We start from the raw sequence: 17,746 nt of genomic DNA, 5'->3' as shown, positions 1-17,746 counted from the left end.
ACACCCCAGCAGGCATTGTGGAGTTCCAGCGCCACGATCCTGGCAGCCTGTCAGAGTGTCTGTCATTCGCTTGGCGTCCGCCTTGCCCCCGGCCCCAGGGTCTGATGTGGCTCCGGGCACAGAGACTGCCGTGGGACACGTTTCTTTCCTGTCTGCTCTGGGTTTGGCTTTTCATTACTCTGCCTCAGTCACGGCTCTGGGTTTTCCTTTTTTGGTTGTACGACGTCATCCACATACCGCCTAGTCCTGCAACCAGAAAGTTAGAAGACTGGTTTTGGTTTCGTTTGTTGTTGTTTTATGTTTTTACTTATTTTATTTTCAAAGATTTTATTTATTTATTTATTTATTTAAAAGATTTTATTTATTTATTTGACAAACAGAAATCACAGTAGGCAGAGAGGCAGGCAGAGAGAGAGGAGGAAGCAAGCTCCCTGCTGAGCAGAGAGCCGGATGTGGGGCTCTATCCCAGGACCCTGAGATCACGACCTGCGTCAGAGGCAGAGGCTTAACCCACTGAGCCACCCAAGTGCCCCTTATTGTTATTTTAAAGCTTTATATATTTAATGAGAGAGAGCGTGTGCACAAGCCTGTGCAAGCTGGGGGAGGGGGCAGAGGGAAAGAGAATCGGAAGCAGGCACCACACCCAGTGCAAGCCCGATACGGGGCTCGGGGCTTGATCTCTCCTGCCTGAGATCGTGACCTGAGCTGACATCAGGAGCCGGATGCTTAACTGCCTGAGCCACCCAGACGCCCCTTGTTTGTTGTTGTTTTTAAGCGAGCATAGCAACTAGCTATGGCCGCCGTGGCCTCAGTGACCTAGAGACAGTACTGTGATCCTGGCGGTCCCCAGGACATAGCCTGAGCATGCCGTAGGAAAAACAAACCCTTCTTACTTAGCGTTCCAGCTTGTTTTTTTCCTGGATTGATCACCTACTCTGTTAACTAGATTTGGTTCTGACTTGAGACTTGGCTCTGTTTTCTCCAAGAGTGTAAGACCATGGTCTAAATCAGGGTTCTCAAACTATGGTTCACAGGCTGGCCACCCATTTTGTAAATAATTTATTGGAACACAGCCACACCCACTCATTTATGTATCATTGTGGCTGCTTTTGAACTGCAAGGCACAGTTGAGTAGTTGCAACAGACTTTATGGCCTGCGAAGCTTAAAATATTTACTGTCTAGCCCTTTACAGAAAACGTCTGCCAACCTCTGGTCTAAATTTATACTCTGTGTTTAAATATTTCCCCAAAACCACTCCGTTCCAATTTGTAGAAACTTGGATGGTTCAGTACTCAAGAGATTGTTTTTCTTGATGATTTCAGACATATGTAGTCTGAGTTTCCTATGCTGTGCTCAGCTCACTACCCATTTATTTGTATATTCTGGGATGTAGTGAGACCGGAAGATCTCGCTTGTGTCCTAGACATTAAATTCACAGTGAGGACTTTAGAATTTACGACCTACAGTATTCCACACTTAGGGGAAGGCTACCTGCCTATGTAAAAAAACATTTCTCTAGGACAGTGTGGGTGGCTTGGATAAGCCGGTTTGCTGCTTAGAACTTCTCCTCGGGGTGCCTGGGTGGCTCAGTCGTTTAGGGTTTGCCATTGGGCTCCCTGCTCAGCAGGAGGCCTGCTTCTCCCTCTCCCACTCCCCCTGCTTGTGTTCCCTCTCTGTCTCTGTCAAATAAATAAAGTCTTAAAAAAAAAAAACAACCCAACAACTTATCCTCTATAACTGTAGGTGGTATCTTATAAATGGAAAGGGAGGGCCCAGTTTTGGGGCACACACTGACGATATTTGGATCTAAAATGAATTGATGAAGACAGTGAAATCTCTATGAAGCATTATTTCTTTTATATATAACCTGGTGAAAAGTTTCAGGATCTCTCAGTGAAAATTATACTTTTATTCATGTAATACATACACTGAGGATATTACATACTTCTTTAGTGAATTTCTTTTTTAAAAAGCAAGTTTCTTGGGTTGTAATTAATATGCAATCTTAGTACATTTCTATTCTATAGAAAAGCTCGTTTATTTTATGGGAGACGTAGTAGACTCTAGATTTTTTTTTTTGGCCTGTTCAGGTTATCAATCTATACAGTTTCTCTTTTTCAGTCCTTGCTTTATCTGGGCACTTGCATATTACAGGGACGAGGCACTATTCTGAAACTATTTAGAACAGGCCGTTCCTTCGTACTTTGGGAATGTTTAGCTTTCATCATGTTTGTTCTTCTGTGTGTATCCTTTTTTTAAAAATTCTATAAATATTTACCAAGTTGCACAGCATTTGTTATGCTAAAGAAGAAATGATAATAGTTCTTGTCCTACAGATGCTTACAGCTGGGTATAAAAAAGCATAAATATTTTTAAAGCTGCCGCTAGTGTGGGCCTTAGAGGAATCACAGGGTGGACTGTAGTTAAAACTAAGGGAAAGGGGCTTCCCGTTCAGCTTTCTGCTCAGGCTTTCTGAGGCTCTGACCAGAGCAAGTGAAAATACAGCACAGGCTTAAAAGAGGTCGGAGGAAGATGGAGTGAAATTAAAAATTAAAGTTGCATGTGATACGTGGACAAGAAGAATTAGAGTCGCCTCTGAGGCCCATGGAAGCAGGGGTTTGAGCATCACTGTTTCTTGGTGAATTGGCCGGGGCTGGGGGATGCCCGGGAAGGCTTCACAGAAGAAACACTACCTTGCGAGACACCTGGGTGGCTCAGTCAGTTAGGTGTCTGCCTTCGGCTCAGGTCATGATCCCAGGGTCGTGGGATCGAGTCCCGCGTTGGGCTCCTTTCTCAGTGGGAAGCCTGCTTCCTCCTCTGCCTGCTGCTCCTCCCCTGCTCATGCTGTCTCTCTCTGCCTCTCTAACAAATATATAAATAAAATCTTTAAAAAAGAAAGAAAGAAAGAAAGAAAGAAATACTATCTTGCTATGTACCTGGTGGATGCTTGGGAGGAATTCACCCAGTGTATGAGCGGAGGAGGGGTGTGGCCCAGCCCCCCACGACATCCTAAGTGATGGCTGAGAAGTCGTTCCAGAGTATGATGCCCTGGAAGGCTATGGTCGAGGTTGGGATTGGCGAGGTAGGCAAGTCCAAAGACATCTGCCCCTGAAGGTACAAAGAAGAGGAGAGCTGGCCGAAGGGGCCAAAGGTTGGAGTGGGTCTTGAGGAGAAGGAAGGCTGTCTTTGAAGGGCAAGGGAGGAAGGCGCCGTTGTCTTCAGAAGATGTGATTTGAGTGGCTTTGAATGCAGCATTTACGAAGTTCTAGGAGATGCAGTCGGGAGTGGTGCGCAGAGGATTAGATTGTGGACGGTCTTGAAAGCCAACAAGTGGGGCGCCTGGGTGGCTCAGTGGGTTAATTGTCTACCTTCGGCTCAGGTCATGATTCCAGGGTCCTGGGATCGAGCCCCCCATCGGGCTCTCTGCTCCTCGGGAAGCCTGCTTCTCCCTCTCCCACTGCTTGTGTTCCTTCTCTTGCCACGTCTCTCTGTCAAATAAATAAATAAAACCTTTAAAAAATTAAAATTAAAAAAATAAATAAAAAGGAAAGGAAAGCCAAGAAGTTTGGATTTTTTTCTCACACCCAAGGAGAGACAGGTGATGAAAACCCCTTCATCCTGCCCTCTGCGGTTACAAGGGTGACTCTGTGGCCCCTTGAGGCCCACCCCTCTGCCTGTGCGCTCCCTCCAGCCCCTTCTCGGGCCACTGGAGGGCTTCACCACCACACTTCGTCCACTGTCCCCTGCATCTTCACTTTTTCCCAGATTCTCAAAATCCTAAGGTTCCCTATGGTGCCTCTTACCCTGACTGAACGGCCTTCCCAACCCATTCGCCTGTCACCTTTTCCCTCTGCTCTGCTTTACAGCCCACATCCCTGAGATGGCTCTGAACCCCTGCGCTCCCCACCCCCCTCCCGCTGAGGTGACCCTGTTACTGCCCCCACAGAAACTCCTCGACTAGTTCTGTAGGTCGAGCGAGGGACTTGGGCCCGGAGGTCTTGGCTTTCTCAGTGCTGTCGTTTGAGTTGAAGCGGTTGTCGGCTAGGTCCTTCTGAATGAAATGCTTTCTCTGCTAGCTAGGCCTCTGGGTTCTCATCCTGCCTCACCGGTAGCTTTTTTGGGTCTTTCTCCTCTTTCCAGCCTGTAAATGTTGATGTGCCCTTTATTCTCAGAAACCGCTCATCCCGGCCCATGACTTTAAATGCCATCCACAGTCGGCCAGCTCACAGAGTTGTCTGTGGCCTGGACCGCTCCCCTGAGTTGCGTACTTGAATCTAACCACTTAGTTAGCGACTCTGCTTAGATCTCCAATGGGCTTCTTAAATTCAATGTATCCAAAATATAATTCTTGATTCCTCTTCTTCCCTAAACCTGCTTCTCTCCTACTTTCCTGGTCAGTAACTGGTAACTGTTCTGCTTGACGCCCTTCTCTCTCTCCTTTGTCATCCACCGTCAGCCCGTCCACAGACCTACCTTTGTGATGTACACCAAATCGAATCACTTGTCATCACCTTGACTTTCCAAACCCACAGCACTTCTTCTGTCCCCTGGATTGTCACAGATAGCCTCCTCACTGGTTCACTAGAGAACGATAAGTGGCTCAGGAATATCTAGATAGATGTCCAGCACCTAGACGTCCAGGTCTTAAGGAAAAACAAAACAAAGTGCAGTACAGTCTTTTATCTGCCATTTTGGTAGAGTCGAATGGTGATCTGTAAGACTTTTGGCAAATAAGCCCTGACTTACAGCAATAGGGGGTTCCTTTTTGAGGACAGTTTGGCAAGAAGTGTCGAGCCTTGACATTTTTCATGGTTTCTAGACTAGAAAGACTTTCAGAAATTCCTATCACAGAAGTAGTTGGTTGACGACAGAAATTTTTGCCCATAATTACTGAAGATTTGAAACAACCTAAATCATTAATGAGAGATAGTTAAATAAGTTGTGGCCCTTTTATACAACAGAATACTATGTTGTGTTAAGAAAAACACAGGAACGTCAAAATATGCGTAGCTATGTGTGAAAAAAATCATGTTACAATACATGTACATTAATACATTAATATACGTGTTAAGATGTATAACATAGACTCTTAAATGCACATGAATGTGGATTTGGAAGAGAAACAGGAAGGAGATATAGCTGGAGATTGACAGTAGTTACTGCAGTCAGTGACATTCGAGGCAGTCTATGGTCTCATCTATTTTCCAATAAGTGTGATTTTTATAATTAGCAACAATAAGGGAAAAAAAGGAAGACTGGGTTACCTGGATGCACCATATATACTTCTCTTTGAAATGGAAGCTGCCGAGGGGCGCCTGGGTGGCTCAGCCCATTAAGCGTGTGCCTTGGGCTCAGGTCATGATCCCGGGGTTCCGGGATCAAGCCCCATGTTGGGCTCCCTGCTCGGCTGGGAGTCTGCTTCTCCCACTTGCACTCCTCCTGCTTGTGCTCTCTCTCTCTCTCTCTCTCTCTCTCAAATAAATAAATACATAAATACATAAAATCTTTACAAAGGAAAAACGAAGTGGAAGCTGGGGCAGGAGTTCCTTCCCCCAGTCCCTTTGTCCCCACCCCCCTGGCCACAGCAAGCAGTACACCTGTCTGCGGTCCGCGCCTTCTCTCCAGTCCTGCAGGAAGACTTGTCCTTCCTTCCTGTCTGGATTCTCCCTGCCCTCTGACCCCTCTCGCCTCTGTCTTCAGTAGCTTGGTTTGTCCACCGGCTCTTACCAGAACCGACTTGGGCAGGTCTGCCCCGGCCTCGGGCAACAAGCCGTGCTGGCTGTGTGTCCAGCGCGAGACCCGAAATGTGCTCCTCTAGTTTACTTTCTAGAACCTGCTTATATTTTTCCAGTAGATAACTGTGTTTTCAGTTATTCTTTCCTTGACTGATTCACACGGCAAACATTCGCGGAGCACTTTCTGTGTGCGGAATGCCAGGGGTACAGAGATGAGCGATTTACGGCTTCGGTTTTCCAGGCGCTCGCTCGGCACCGAGATGCCTCCTGAAATAGAAACGGAAAACCAGAAACTCGGGGAGTTCCAGGTGTTTCCTCGGAGGGAGAGGGACACTGTATAAGTAGGTTGTCTTGTCCACTGAAAGTCTTACCTTCACACTCTCTCAGAGAAACGCACGTGACCGCACAAGGAGGTCCTCCTGGCTGCCCTGCGGGACCGCCACGGGGAGGGCGGCAGAGCAGCTGGCAGGGGCGGCCGTTCTGGGAGACGGTGGACAGTTTCCTGCTTATTCCACCCTGGCGCTCAGTCATCTCACTCCCAGGGAGAAATAAGGGCATATGTTGACGCCAAACCCTGTACGTGCCCGCTTGCAGGGGCTTTAATTCCTAAGTCCCCAAAGCTGGGAACAACCTAGATGTCACTCAGTGGGGGAGCAGATAAACGGAGAGCGCGCGGCGGTGGCGCGGAGCGCGGCCCCCGGGGTGGGAAGGGACGGGCTGCGCATGCGCCCAGCGGCCCGGCTGGATTGCACGTGTTCTGCCCCGAAAGGAGCCGGACTCCATGAACCACGCGCTAGAGTACATGCTTCCATCCGCGGGACGAAGGGAGGAGACAAAACGAGGGAGAGGAAAGAAGACACAGCAGTGGGTGCCCAGAGCTGTAAAGGGGCACATGGGAATTTTAGGGCTGATGCAACTGTTCTGTCAACTTTGTATCTATTTGTCGACATTTCTAGAATCATACGTGAAAAACCGTGGGTTTTACATTGTATAAGTTATACCTCAGTACATCTGGCTGAATTTTTCTTTTTTTCTGAGGCAACAGAAGAACATCTTTTTGCTACGGGCTATATTCACATTTTCCCACAATCTAAACAATATGAAGGCATCGGGCAAAAAGCCTCATTCCTACCCTTGCCACCCACCAGCGCCAAGTGTCTTATATATCTTGAAGCGTCTCTGTGCAGGTATCCTCAGAGATGCATACCTGTTCCTGTTTTTATTTCTTTACCACGCAGATCGCAGCTCACGAATCTGATTTTCCGCACCAGCTGCTTCTCCATGTAGTGTATGTTTTATAGTGCATCAGGATCTGCTATTCTTTTCCACAGCTGCAAGGCAAGAATGTAGCAGTCGGTGTGCATATAATTCATTTAACCAGCTCTCCCTCGGTGGAGCCAGATTTTTTCCCGTCTTTCCCCATCACACGCAGTGCTGCCCCAAAGAACCTTGTCTACACTGCCTGTCCTGCTGTAGCGCTTCTGTTGGGAGCAGATCCTCTCATGCATTTGATCTCTCAGGAACATTTGGAGCCTAACATAAATTTTCAGTTTGCACATGTGTGTTATCACCCTTGAGAAACACTAGGTGAGCGCAGAAAACCGTGGAACGGAGTCGCGTAGGAATACACAAAACACGCATGCGCTCACCTCAGACTGCCGTCAGCGACTTCCTCTCCCCATGGAGTCACACTGGTGCTCACCCCAGGTTACACCTTCCCTCCGACCCTCCGATCTCCGGTAATCCTCCTTCCTCCGCTTCACAAAAGCCCAGCAAGCCGCAACCTCCGGTGCGCCCTTCCCAGGCATCCTGCTTGAGTCCGTGCTCTGCCATTTTTACTAGGTGTGTCACTTGACAGGGTTTGAGTGTTACGCCCCAACTTCATTTTTGCCGGAAGCCATGTGGTTTTTCTTGCTTGATTTTGTGTCATGCAAATGACCCATGATACATGTGAACTGACCATAAGGCGTGCGGGTGTATCTGTAGACTAGATTTCCAAGTGAAGAAGGGCCCACGGTTTTAGGAGTTCTGTCCAGTGGGATTACTGCTGTGATAGGCTGAAGTTTATACAGGTGGTTGGGGTTTTCCTTTTTCGTAGGAAGTGTTTAGGATAGAGCTGGAGGGTGTGTTGTCATCATGGCTTGGGAATCATTCTGCTCCCTTTCATCCTGAATCTGTGGGGGGTGAGGTGGGGAGGTGGGGTTGGATGTCTGATTGGAGTTCAGGAAGCTCTTTGAGTCATTGGGAGGCCGATAACCTCTTGGAAACAGGAATCGCAGTACAAGGCCAAGTGCATGTCTGGCCAGCGGAATGTCTCTCCCTTCTTGAGAGTCTCCTGAAACAGAAAGAGGGCTTCAAGCCAAGACACAAGGAGGGACTAGCTATCAGAATGGGAAGTGTCCGGTGTGTGAGCCCATGACATTCAAACACATTCACCAAGTACTACCCAGAAAGAATGGCCTGCAGAGGTGTTGTAAATCCCAGAGCTCAGAACTTGAGCCCAGAGTGAGGGCCCTTGGAAAGCAAATGCTAAGAAGAGCTGAGGCTTTCTTTCCTAAAGAATGTGAAGGCAGAAGAGTCAACAATCGGAGGTTAGGGAGAACGATTAGGAAAGGTACCCAAGTGTTTGTTTTATTTGGTATTTAAAGTTTTCAAAAATGTTCAGACTCTCCCAGCTGTGCTTCCACTGCTTCCTCAGAGAGTTCTATTTAAAAACAAAATAACTCATAATTGAGTAGGAAAACCTGACTGCCAGAAGCCCACTCAGGGCCCTGGTTCCCTCAAAATCCGCTCGTACTACTGGAACTGGAGGAGGTAAATGACCTTATCAGTCTTGAAAACCGAGTGACGATAGACTGTGCTTTTCCAATACAGTTGTTTTTCCCCCATTTTTGTTTGGTTGATAAAATTGCTTTCTGTGTCAGAAAGTGGATTCAGTATTGTAATACTGAAGAGGTAGAAGTTAGGAAAATAAATTAGATACAGCACCTTTGAATAAGTTAGTATTTAAAATTTAACAAAGAAGGAAGTAATTTGTTTTCTTAGGTAATGGGAATGTGGCAGTCTGATCTGGAGACTGGTGTTTAAGCCTGTGATTTTCTTGTCACCACTGATTTTGAAACCCTGCTCCATTGTTTGGGGATTGCATGGCTCGTTTCTGCATTTTTTTTTTTTTTCATAAAGACGTTGGAGAAGAGTATCTCACACATTGTCAACTCTTTTTGAAAATAGTAATTACTGATTTAGCTAAGCTGCTTTCATTTAATGTGTTACCTACTGAGGACTTCTTGACTGATATTTCTCTATTAAAATTTTGATTTGATATTAATATCATGACACCATAACAGGAAATGGAATTTCAAACCCTTCATCTTAATGGAGAATCCATTTGCATTCCTCCGAGGCCTCTTGCCCTGTTGGATGGTTGGAAAGCTGTATGTCCACTCTCCACTTACTTTATGGTTATTTGCTATAACTGTCTTATTTTTAGAAAAATGTCTTGTGTTTTAACTCTTCCAGGATCTTAACATTGTCCATCTTATAGATAAAAAATTCTGCAGGAGTTAGATATTAATAGATATTTCAGTACCTTTTTTGAAACACAGGACTACTCATGCCTGACTGTTCTTAAAACTCTTCTTTAAAAAAATTTTTTTTTAAGTTTTTTTTTTTTTTTTTTTTTTAATTTGACAGAGAGATCACAAGTAGGCAGAGAGGAGGGGCGGGGTGGGGGAAGCAGGCTCCCTGCTGAGCAGAGAGCCCCATGTGGGGCTCGATCCCAGGACCCCAGGATCATGACCTGAGCTAAAGGCAAAAGCTTAACCCACTGAGCCACGCAGCCGCTCCTTAAAACTCTATTCTGAAGAACCTGAGTGTGGCTCAGAGGGATTAGCTGGTTATTCCTTTGTTTCCCATCCTCCCCGCCGCCCCGAGATTATTCTCATAATATCCCAGATCACACACTTAGGAAAACGATCAAAGCAGTGGCAGGACTCCCATCTTCAGCATGGAGAAGAAACTTCCCCTCTGTCTAGGTTTTTGAATGACTAAATGGTATTATTCAAGAGGCCTTTTGGAAAACTCTTCTCTTATGGTAGGAATCGTTCATCGGTGAGGTGGGCGGGGACTCACGATGTTGAAAATCAGCTAGAGATTTAATTGAAAGTGGCGCAATGGATGAATTAACATTCTTTCTGGATCTGTAGCAAATTAATGGTTTTTATCTGGTATTTATTGAAGTGTTCTGCTTTCATATAATGTCTACTATATGATATGGTAAAAATAATATGTCTCTTTTGCAAAGAAAACGTGATGTTTTCAAAAATGCAGGGGTTTCTGCTGAATCAACACTGTAAGCGTTTTGAGAAAAAAATGTAATATTTTACTCTTAAGATAACGTTTCTCTTATTCTCTAGAAATTAATTAGCCCCTGCGTGGTTACCCCAGCCTTGGCCCTCCTTTTTATTACATTTTAAGAAGAATCTTTTTGTGTTGTCGTTGTATTGCTTGAACGGTATTGCTTATTGTAACTTGAACTATTATGAAAGCATTCTTAATTTTTAAGGCGATTCGGGGTTTGTTCCCTTAAGTGACCCTGTATCTCTTTTTCTCCTACTGAAGCAAATGAAAAAACACCCTTGCCGCCAGTGTGACAAATCTTTCAGCTCCTCACACAGCCTGTGCCGTCACAATCGGATCAAGCACAAAGGCATCAGGAAAGTTTACACCTGCTCGTAAGTCGTGATTTCTAACGTGGGAAGCGCAGGGAAATTAACAAAGCGGAAACGTTCAGGTGTTTCATATGTTGCCGTTAACTTTCCATTTCTCTGCTGTAGTTTGTAGATTTCCGTATTCTCTTGTTTTGCCATACAGTTTCTTGACTGGGTTGTAACACTTCAAAAAAAGTCAAATAAACAGGAGTAGCCTCTTGCCTATCCCGTATGCTCCTGGGGATATACAGCTTTGTTGTCCAGAGCTGTACATCTCCTACACCTGAGCATCTTGGAGAAGTGGTTGATTTGCAGGCACACATTCGAATGAGATGCTTTTTGGTCATGAGAGGCCCAGGGAGCTGCCAGCAGTCACTGGCAGGTTGGTTGTCTGGTTGGTTGGTTCACAGCGGACTCTGATAGCGCCCGGTCGTGGAGTCAGTCCGAGGCTGGCCTCTTCCCTTGTGAAGGGCAGCCTTTTCTCAGCACACGCTTTTGGCGAAGAGACCAAATTCCAGGAATTGAGTGGACCAGAACACTGAGTGGACGGTAGAGCTGCTCTGGACCTCCACAAGCTCTTTCCTTGTATGTGAGAATCAGAACTTGTTGTATCCTTAGTGGAAAAGTTTAGCACCTGCTCAGCCAGAGTGTGCCTCGAGTGAATTGGTATAACTTCTCCTAAAAGAGAGGACTGACGGACACAGAAGCCGTGTGGCCACGTGGCGCGTGGCGCGTGTGACATGACCGGGCACAGGGTATCATGTGGCTCGGGACACTCATGAAGGTTGGCTGTGGGCTCGGCGGGACTTCACCGTTCTCAGTTAGCTAGGGGAGGTTTCTTGGGTAGGGAGACTGGGACACTGACCCGCCTTCGGTGAGATTGAAGCTGGGAGTGATTTTGGTGAGGTGAGAGCATCCCGTGACCAAGGCCTGCGCATGTGAGACCGCATTGCAAGGGTCGGAGAATTTACCAGGAAGCCCTGGCCGAGAGGAAGGTGGAAAGGGGCTCTGGCGTGGCTTTGTCCTTCCTCAGAGAGGTTTGTGTCTTTCTCATGGGAGTCACTGTGAGGCCGCGAGGTGCTTGGATTGTCTGGCGGATTTCCTTTATTCTGTGGTGTTGGTGCCGGTTCCCGAGGCTGTCCCAGGAGCGGGCCTCGAACACGAGATCATCAAGGTGTGGGGCCAGTCATTACAGAATGTCCAGAAGCCTTTTGATTCTGCGTAAGGGCCCAAGGTGCTGTGCACATCCGTTGACCGAAGCAGTTTCCTTCTTGTGTGCCTTACAGCATCTGTAGTCACCATGGCCATTAACTTTGTCTCTTTTTGTCCATTCATTAAGAAAATGGTGACTTCCTACCTTCTAAAGGAAAAACTAGTCATAATCTATAGGTTTGGGTTTTTTTCTCCCACACAAAGGGGAGTGAAAACTTAAAAGAGTGACCTATTTTGGATATCATTGAGTTGCCTACTTTTTAGCCTACTGAATGAACCCATGAGTTTGAGCCCTGTGACACTGTGTTTGTGTCTTGGTGAGGAATGTGACAGGGCTAGACACCCTGTCTTCTCTTTGTTACGGCAGCTTGGGCAGGAATCCTTAACATCCACATGAAGGAATCAGCGAGGGACTTTTTTCACATTAAAGTATGTCTTAAGACATAAATTCTGAGAGAACACTGAGTCATTGTAAAGAAAACTTTTGAAATTTGATATTCTCTACTTCAAAATTAAAGCCCTCTGGAATTATAAATTAAGTACTACCTCAACCAAACCTAGACAGGAAATACTTTATCTGAACCGAATTAGGCCGGTCCCATGAGAACACAAAAAAGCGACAGAAAGCCTTTTACAAAGGCTGCAAAAACTTTTCTCACAAATTGGACACCGAGTCACAGTGAAATCACTGTTTCCTTTCGGACCAGTGGTGTCCATGCAGATGATCTTGACCCCACGGAGCGTTCCATTGGCTGGTGGAGGTCTTTCCTCGGTGAGCGGACTCTTCAGCGTGGGTGACTTTCCGGCAGGCAGGTGACCTCCTTGTCTTTGCTCCACAGGCACTGCCCAGACTCCAGGCGCACCTTTACGAAACGGTTGATGCTGGAGAAACATATCCAACTCATGCACGGTATTAAGGATCCTGACTTGAAAGAAATGACAGAAGCCACCAATGAGGAGGAAACAGAAATAAAAGAAGATACCAAGGTCAAACATTGCAGATGTTCTCTTTACAGTGACGTTGTGTTGACTTGCTTTTTCCATTCATGCTGTTCACTTTAAATTTTTTGAAATCCGAGCCTATGCATGGAGGTATAACATAATAGGTCATCTCCCCACACACCCATTCTGATCTTTCATCTTGCTCTACGAGCTGTTAAGTTTCTTCTGTCTCTTTCCAGAAAGAGCTTTAGGGATCTCCTTACGTATATACGTTACAGAATTTTGTGTGGACTCACGTAAACGGTCTCTTAGCCGGAGGGAACGTAGGAAGCTAGGTTCTATCTTGTTGGCAGTGTGTCGGTTGTGAAAGGTACCTAAGAAAAGTGCAGAAATTCTTCGTTTCACTTTGTCATAGTAAGAAAGAAAGTCACAGATTAGCCTTGTCTTTAGGTCAGTGGGTAGCGAACTTGACTCAGACAACTGTGTATATGTTAGCCTGCGTATCAGGGGTGTGTGTGCCAAGTGCTATTCGAGGAGGGAGCCGTCCGGCAGACGTGTAGGGAGATCTGCTGTCTTTGGCACTGGCCTCGGTCTGGGATGTACCTGGGAGACAGCCTCTGCGTGCGTCCAAGGAGTTAATCGTCGAGTAAAGCCGAGTCAGAGTACAAGCCGGACCGGAGCCGCATTGAATTGTAATCTTTTCCCCTCGACGGATGGGGTTAGGGGGAGGGGGTTGGGCTGGAATTACAGAACCTCTGGGCAAGGGCAGCTTCAGGCCGAGGCTGTGTGTGAGTGGTGCCCCGTCATCGGGCCGAAAAGATGGGCCACCGAGCAGGGAGGAGGGAGTGTCCCTGTTTCGGAGCGCTGGAAGCGTGAGGGATCAGAGTTAGAAAGCCAGAAGGGAAGGAGAAAAGCATGGCTGGCAGGTGAGCCGTGTGACAAAGGGGAGTGAGTGTTTGGGGGAGCTCGGGAGCTGGACCAGCTGGGCCTTCCAGCACCTTCCATGCCAGTCCCAGAGAAGGCCATACCCTGGCATTTCTCTGCCCAGCCCCTGCCTCCTCTCCGCACCACCTGCTGGCTTGGCTGTTGCCTCTGCTTCCCGGGCCTGGCCCCCGGCCCTCCCCACAGCAGGCCTCTGTTGGAGTGTCACGGTCCCTGGGCCATTCCTGATGGTACCGGGGAGCCTCCCAAACCCCCGTCTCGTCCCAGCCCCATTCCATGGCCTGCTTTGTCCTCCTGCGGTCTGACCGACGGCCGATTTCCTGGCTTGTGGTTTTCAGTCCCGCTGTGTCAGAGCCCGCATTCTGGGGGGGCAGGGACTCATTTGTCCTCTGTGGGGCCCCACAGCGGCCGTGATGCCTGGGAATGTAGGAGCTCGGGTCCTGTGTGTGCAGCACATGAGAGGCAGGAGCCCCAGGGGAGCAGGGGTGTGTGTGGGGTAGGTAGACACGCAGCTGTAGGAAGCCCCAAATCCTGAATCCCACAGTCCGCCGGAGAACCGGTCGTGGATCCCCCGTGGGGTGGAGCAATTTTCACTCGTGTCGTCCCCTTTATTCTTCTCTTCAAGGTTCCCAGCCCCAAGCGGAAGTTGGAAGAACCAGTTTTAGAGTTCAGACCTCCCAGAGGGGCAATTACCCAGCCACTGAAAAAGCTCAAGATCAACGTTTTCAAGGTTCACAAATGTGCCGTGTGCGGCTTCACCACCGAAAACCTCCTGCAGTTCCACGAGCACATCCCGCAGCACAAGTCGGACGGCTCGTCCTACCAGTGCCGGGAGTGCGGCCTCTGCTACACGTCGCACGTGTCCCTGTCCAGGCACCTGTTCATCGTGCACAAGCTGAAGGAGCCGCAGCCCGTGTCCAAGCAGAACGGGGCCGGGGAGGAGAACCAGCAGGAGAACAAGCCGAGCCCCGAGGACGAGTCGCCCGATGGCGCCGTGTCCGACCGGAAGTGCAAAGTGTGCGCGAAAACGTTCGAAACTGAAGCTGCCTTAAATGCTCACATGCGGACACACGGCATGGCCTTCATCAAGTCCAAAAGAGTGAGTTCGGCCGAGAAATAGCCACAGCCCTTCCGTAAGGAAGATCCCTGTCCACATTGGAAGAAAAGAGACATTTTTGTTACAGAAAGTTTGCAGTATAATAGAGTTAACAGTACTGTCTAGGCTGTTGCAATATATTCTCTCCGAGTGTCCTTCCTCACCTGGTCGTGTACATCCTCGATAAGTATTAAAACAGTATTTGAGTTTAAAAGAGTTTGTATATATTTAAATGAATAACTTTTTTATACTCTTTGTTACATGTTTGTATCAGTATTTAGTGGAAGATGTTTTGAGGTCTTTTTTTTTTTCCCCTTTTTTTTGGTTTCTTGGTGGTTTTTTTTTCCTTTATTCTTTTCTGGGTTAGAATTTTTCTTTTTGTACTGTTTTCTTTTAAAACAGAGTTCTTAGTAACAGGGGCAGTTCCTGAATTCAAATAAACCATTTTGTATGTTAACCAATTTGAACGGGGTAACTAACTCCAGGCTAAAATAAGGCCTTTTTTAGTGTTTTTAATTTTTAGAATTAAACTACATAAATTGTAGGTATCGTGGGTCTCAAAAACACTAGGGACTTTCAAGTGTCTTAGCACTACCCTCAACGTGCCTGCTCTGAGCCGGCCAGTGCGCCTCTGATGTATCACCGCACCCCTGGCGTGTCCAGGCCATGCCAGACGGTGTCGAAACCAGCCCGGCAGGTAGCTTCCCTTCACAGCGGCGGATTCAAAACTTCAGCCCAAACTCCAGGAAGGACCGTACATTCCCCTTAAATCCACTGTAGAATGGGGAAGGAAGGGTATCCCCGAGGGAAGAGCCAGAGGCTGGTGGTCTTCTGGGTGGATTTTTGCGAGGCCGGCCAAGAGAGCACAAGGTCGTCAAGTCGCCCAAGGGCTGGACTACTGTAAAAACTTACACACCTGTCGTTAGACCAATAGATTTCTATAGTCGAATTTTTTTGTCATGTAATTTATTAACTCTTACAAAGACACAACTAAATATATCAAGTATTTCTCTGGCTCTTGACAGGAAAAAAAAAATCACAGTTGACTTAATAACCCTTTGCCGTCTAAAGAGTTGGCGTTTCCTGTTCTGGGTGCTACTGCCAGACGTCCCGGTACTTGGAGTTGGGATGCTCTACTTCCGCCGCCGACCTGTCAGTGCAGCAGGGGCGGGGCGCGATGGGCCGGGCGGTCATGCACTGAGCCACCGGGCTCCGGTTCGGTCGTTTGAATAAGCATCTTCAATATCAGTAGTTCTGCTGCCTCGAAACACAGCAGGGCTCCTCCCCTGTCCCTTCCGTTTATAGTTCTCTGGGAGAGTTCTATCTTTCCGTTTTGGGTTTTTTTTGTGTGTGTTTTCGTTTGCATTTTATATCTTGTATTTATCCCCTAAACACATTTTGTACTTTTTTTTTCTTTTTTTAAGAAAAGAAACTCGTTTGTGTATATATAGATATTTGCATGATATACTGTAGTCGACGTTCGGTTCCTCAGAAGGTCTTGCTGCTGTCAGGTGTTACGCACTACGTCTGTCATAACTGTATTAAACACATTTCATATGTAAATAAACGTGGGACATTGGCCCTTGCGCTTCTGTGAGAGAGTTCTTGATGGGGGGGGTGGTCTGGCATCTTCATGAAGTTGAGAAAGTGCTTGATGACAGGAACAGGCGCCACGATATTGCAGAATTCCTCCTCCTGACCCACCCCCCACCTCCGGAAGAACGACATATTCGTTCTCATTGGCAGTCAGCCCTTTGTCACTTTCTCGTGGACTCCATCGATTCATGGGTATAATGCAAGGGCATGATTAAAGGATTCCTACACTTGAAATTCCATTGCTGTTACTTGTTATATTTATACTTGTATTGCTCTGCGTTGTATCATAGCACTCTCATGTGTTTCTGCATATGAACCTTGCAATAAACCTGTGTGGTGGGTTGCACGGTCTTCATAGTCTAGTTTTATAGTCGAGGAGACTGAGCTCAGATGCAGTTCTTCGCCTAAGCCCCCACAGTGGGGAAGCGGCTTCACGTATTAGAACCCAGATATTCTTGCTCTAAATCGTAGTGCTCGCTCTATGTGTTTATGTACATATTGACAAATATTCATTTATTCAACAAATAAAAAGTATGTGCAAAACACGATACTAGAATTTTTGTCTGTGGCACTATGGCTTTTTATCAGATAAAGTGAAAGCCTTTCTAAAGCACCCAGAAATGCTTGCCGGTATGAAGTTAGCATCCATAAATGCCCAGTTGGAGCATCCAAGAAGGTTTCAAAGAATGCCCTGAGATCCAAAATGAAGAAGAAATGGAAATTCAGAGTAGAAAAACAGCACACAAGGCTGTAGCCCTGGGAGAGAACCCAGATGATTCAACTAAAGAGAGAATTGGTGAACTGGAAGATAGGTTGTGGAGAAATTACCTGGAATAAGCACAGAGGTGAGGAGATGAGTCTATGGAAGAGATTAGAAGCCAAGAAGGACAAAACAGCAGAATTCATAGCTGTTTCAGAAAGAAGGACCAATTAGAAAGAAGCTATGTAGAAAAATTCTTGGCCATTAACAAAAGATGTGAATACTTGGGTCAACACAGTGATTGCTGACCAGAAATCCGCAGAGGAACTTGTAGTTCTACCCATTCTTCATTAGTGGTAGACCTGGATGAAGTTGTGTATGTGAGGAATGGAGAAACAGTATTTTCAGACCAAAGGCAGAAACTGGGCCATGCTCTGTGAATTCTTAGGAAGCCCATTTTCTCTGTGGGTGAGCTGAGGCTTTCAGCGTAGGCTCAGGCCAACAGTAAGAAGCCTTGAATGATGGACTAAGGCTTGTACTCTTTGACAGAAATGAGTTATTTGCACAGGGGAGTGATAAAACCAGTCAGTGGCAGTATTTAGGATGGAAGGTGGGGGAGTTTATCAATCAGGACAGGAAAGGTTACGTTGTGGTTACAACCCTAAATCTTAACGTCTTAAAACAACAAAGCTTATTTCTTGGTCACATTTAATGTTCATTGTCAGTTGACTAAGGAGACATAGCTCCAAACCCCCTTGTCCTCTTATTCCCACTGTCACAGAAATTGCTCGTTCTTCTGGCAAAGGGAAGTGT

At 46.8% G+C, this 17,746-nt stretch overlaps 1 protein-coding gene across 9 annotated transcripts in view; it reads left to right on the top strand.

Annotated features, from left to right (window-relative positions):
* The window catches only part of ZNF532 (zinc finger protein 532), a 104,214-nt gene extending 87,436 nt beyond the window's left edge, over positions 1 to 16,778 (top strand). For 8 of the 9 annotated variants that reach the window (XM_059140859.1, XM_059140855.1, XM_059140862.1 and 5 more), the window contains 3 exons: positions 10,357 to 10,469; positions 12,497 to 12,644; positions 14,167 to 16,778. In XM_059140859.1, coding sequence (XP_058996842.1) covers positions 10,357 to 10,469; positions 12,497 to 12,644; positions 14,167 to 14,661 — 756 coding nt within the window. In that variant the 3' untranslated portion in view covers positions 14,662 to 16,778. The remainder of the gene's footprint in view (positions 1 to 10,356; positions 10,470 to 12,496; positions 12,645 to 14,166) is intronic. The other variant, XM_059140861.1, reaches the window with a different exon arrangement.
* The last annotated feature ends 968 nt before the right edge of the window (positions 16,779 to 17,746 follow it).

Source organism: Mustela lutreola, chromosome 11 (genome assembly GCF_030435805.1).
Source record: "Mustela lutreola isolate mMusLut2 chromosome 11, mMusLut2.pri, whole genome shotgun sequence".
Taxonomy (NCBI): Eukaryota; Metazoa; Chordata; class Mammalia; order Carnivora; family Mustelidae; genus Mustela; species Mustela lutreola.
The sequence above is the reverse complement of the archived record's forward strand: the minus strand, read 5'-3'. Positions and strand labels throughout refer to the sequence as shown.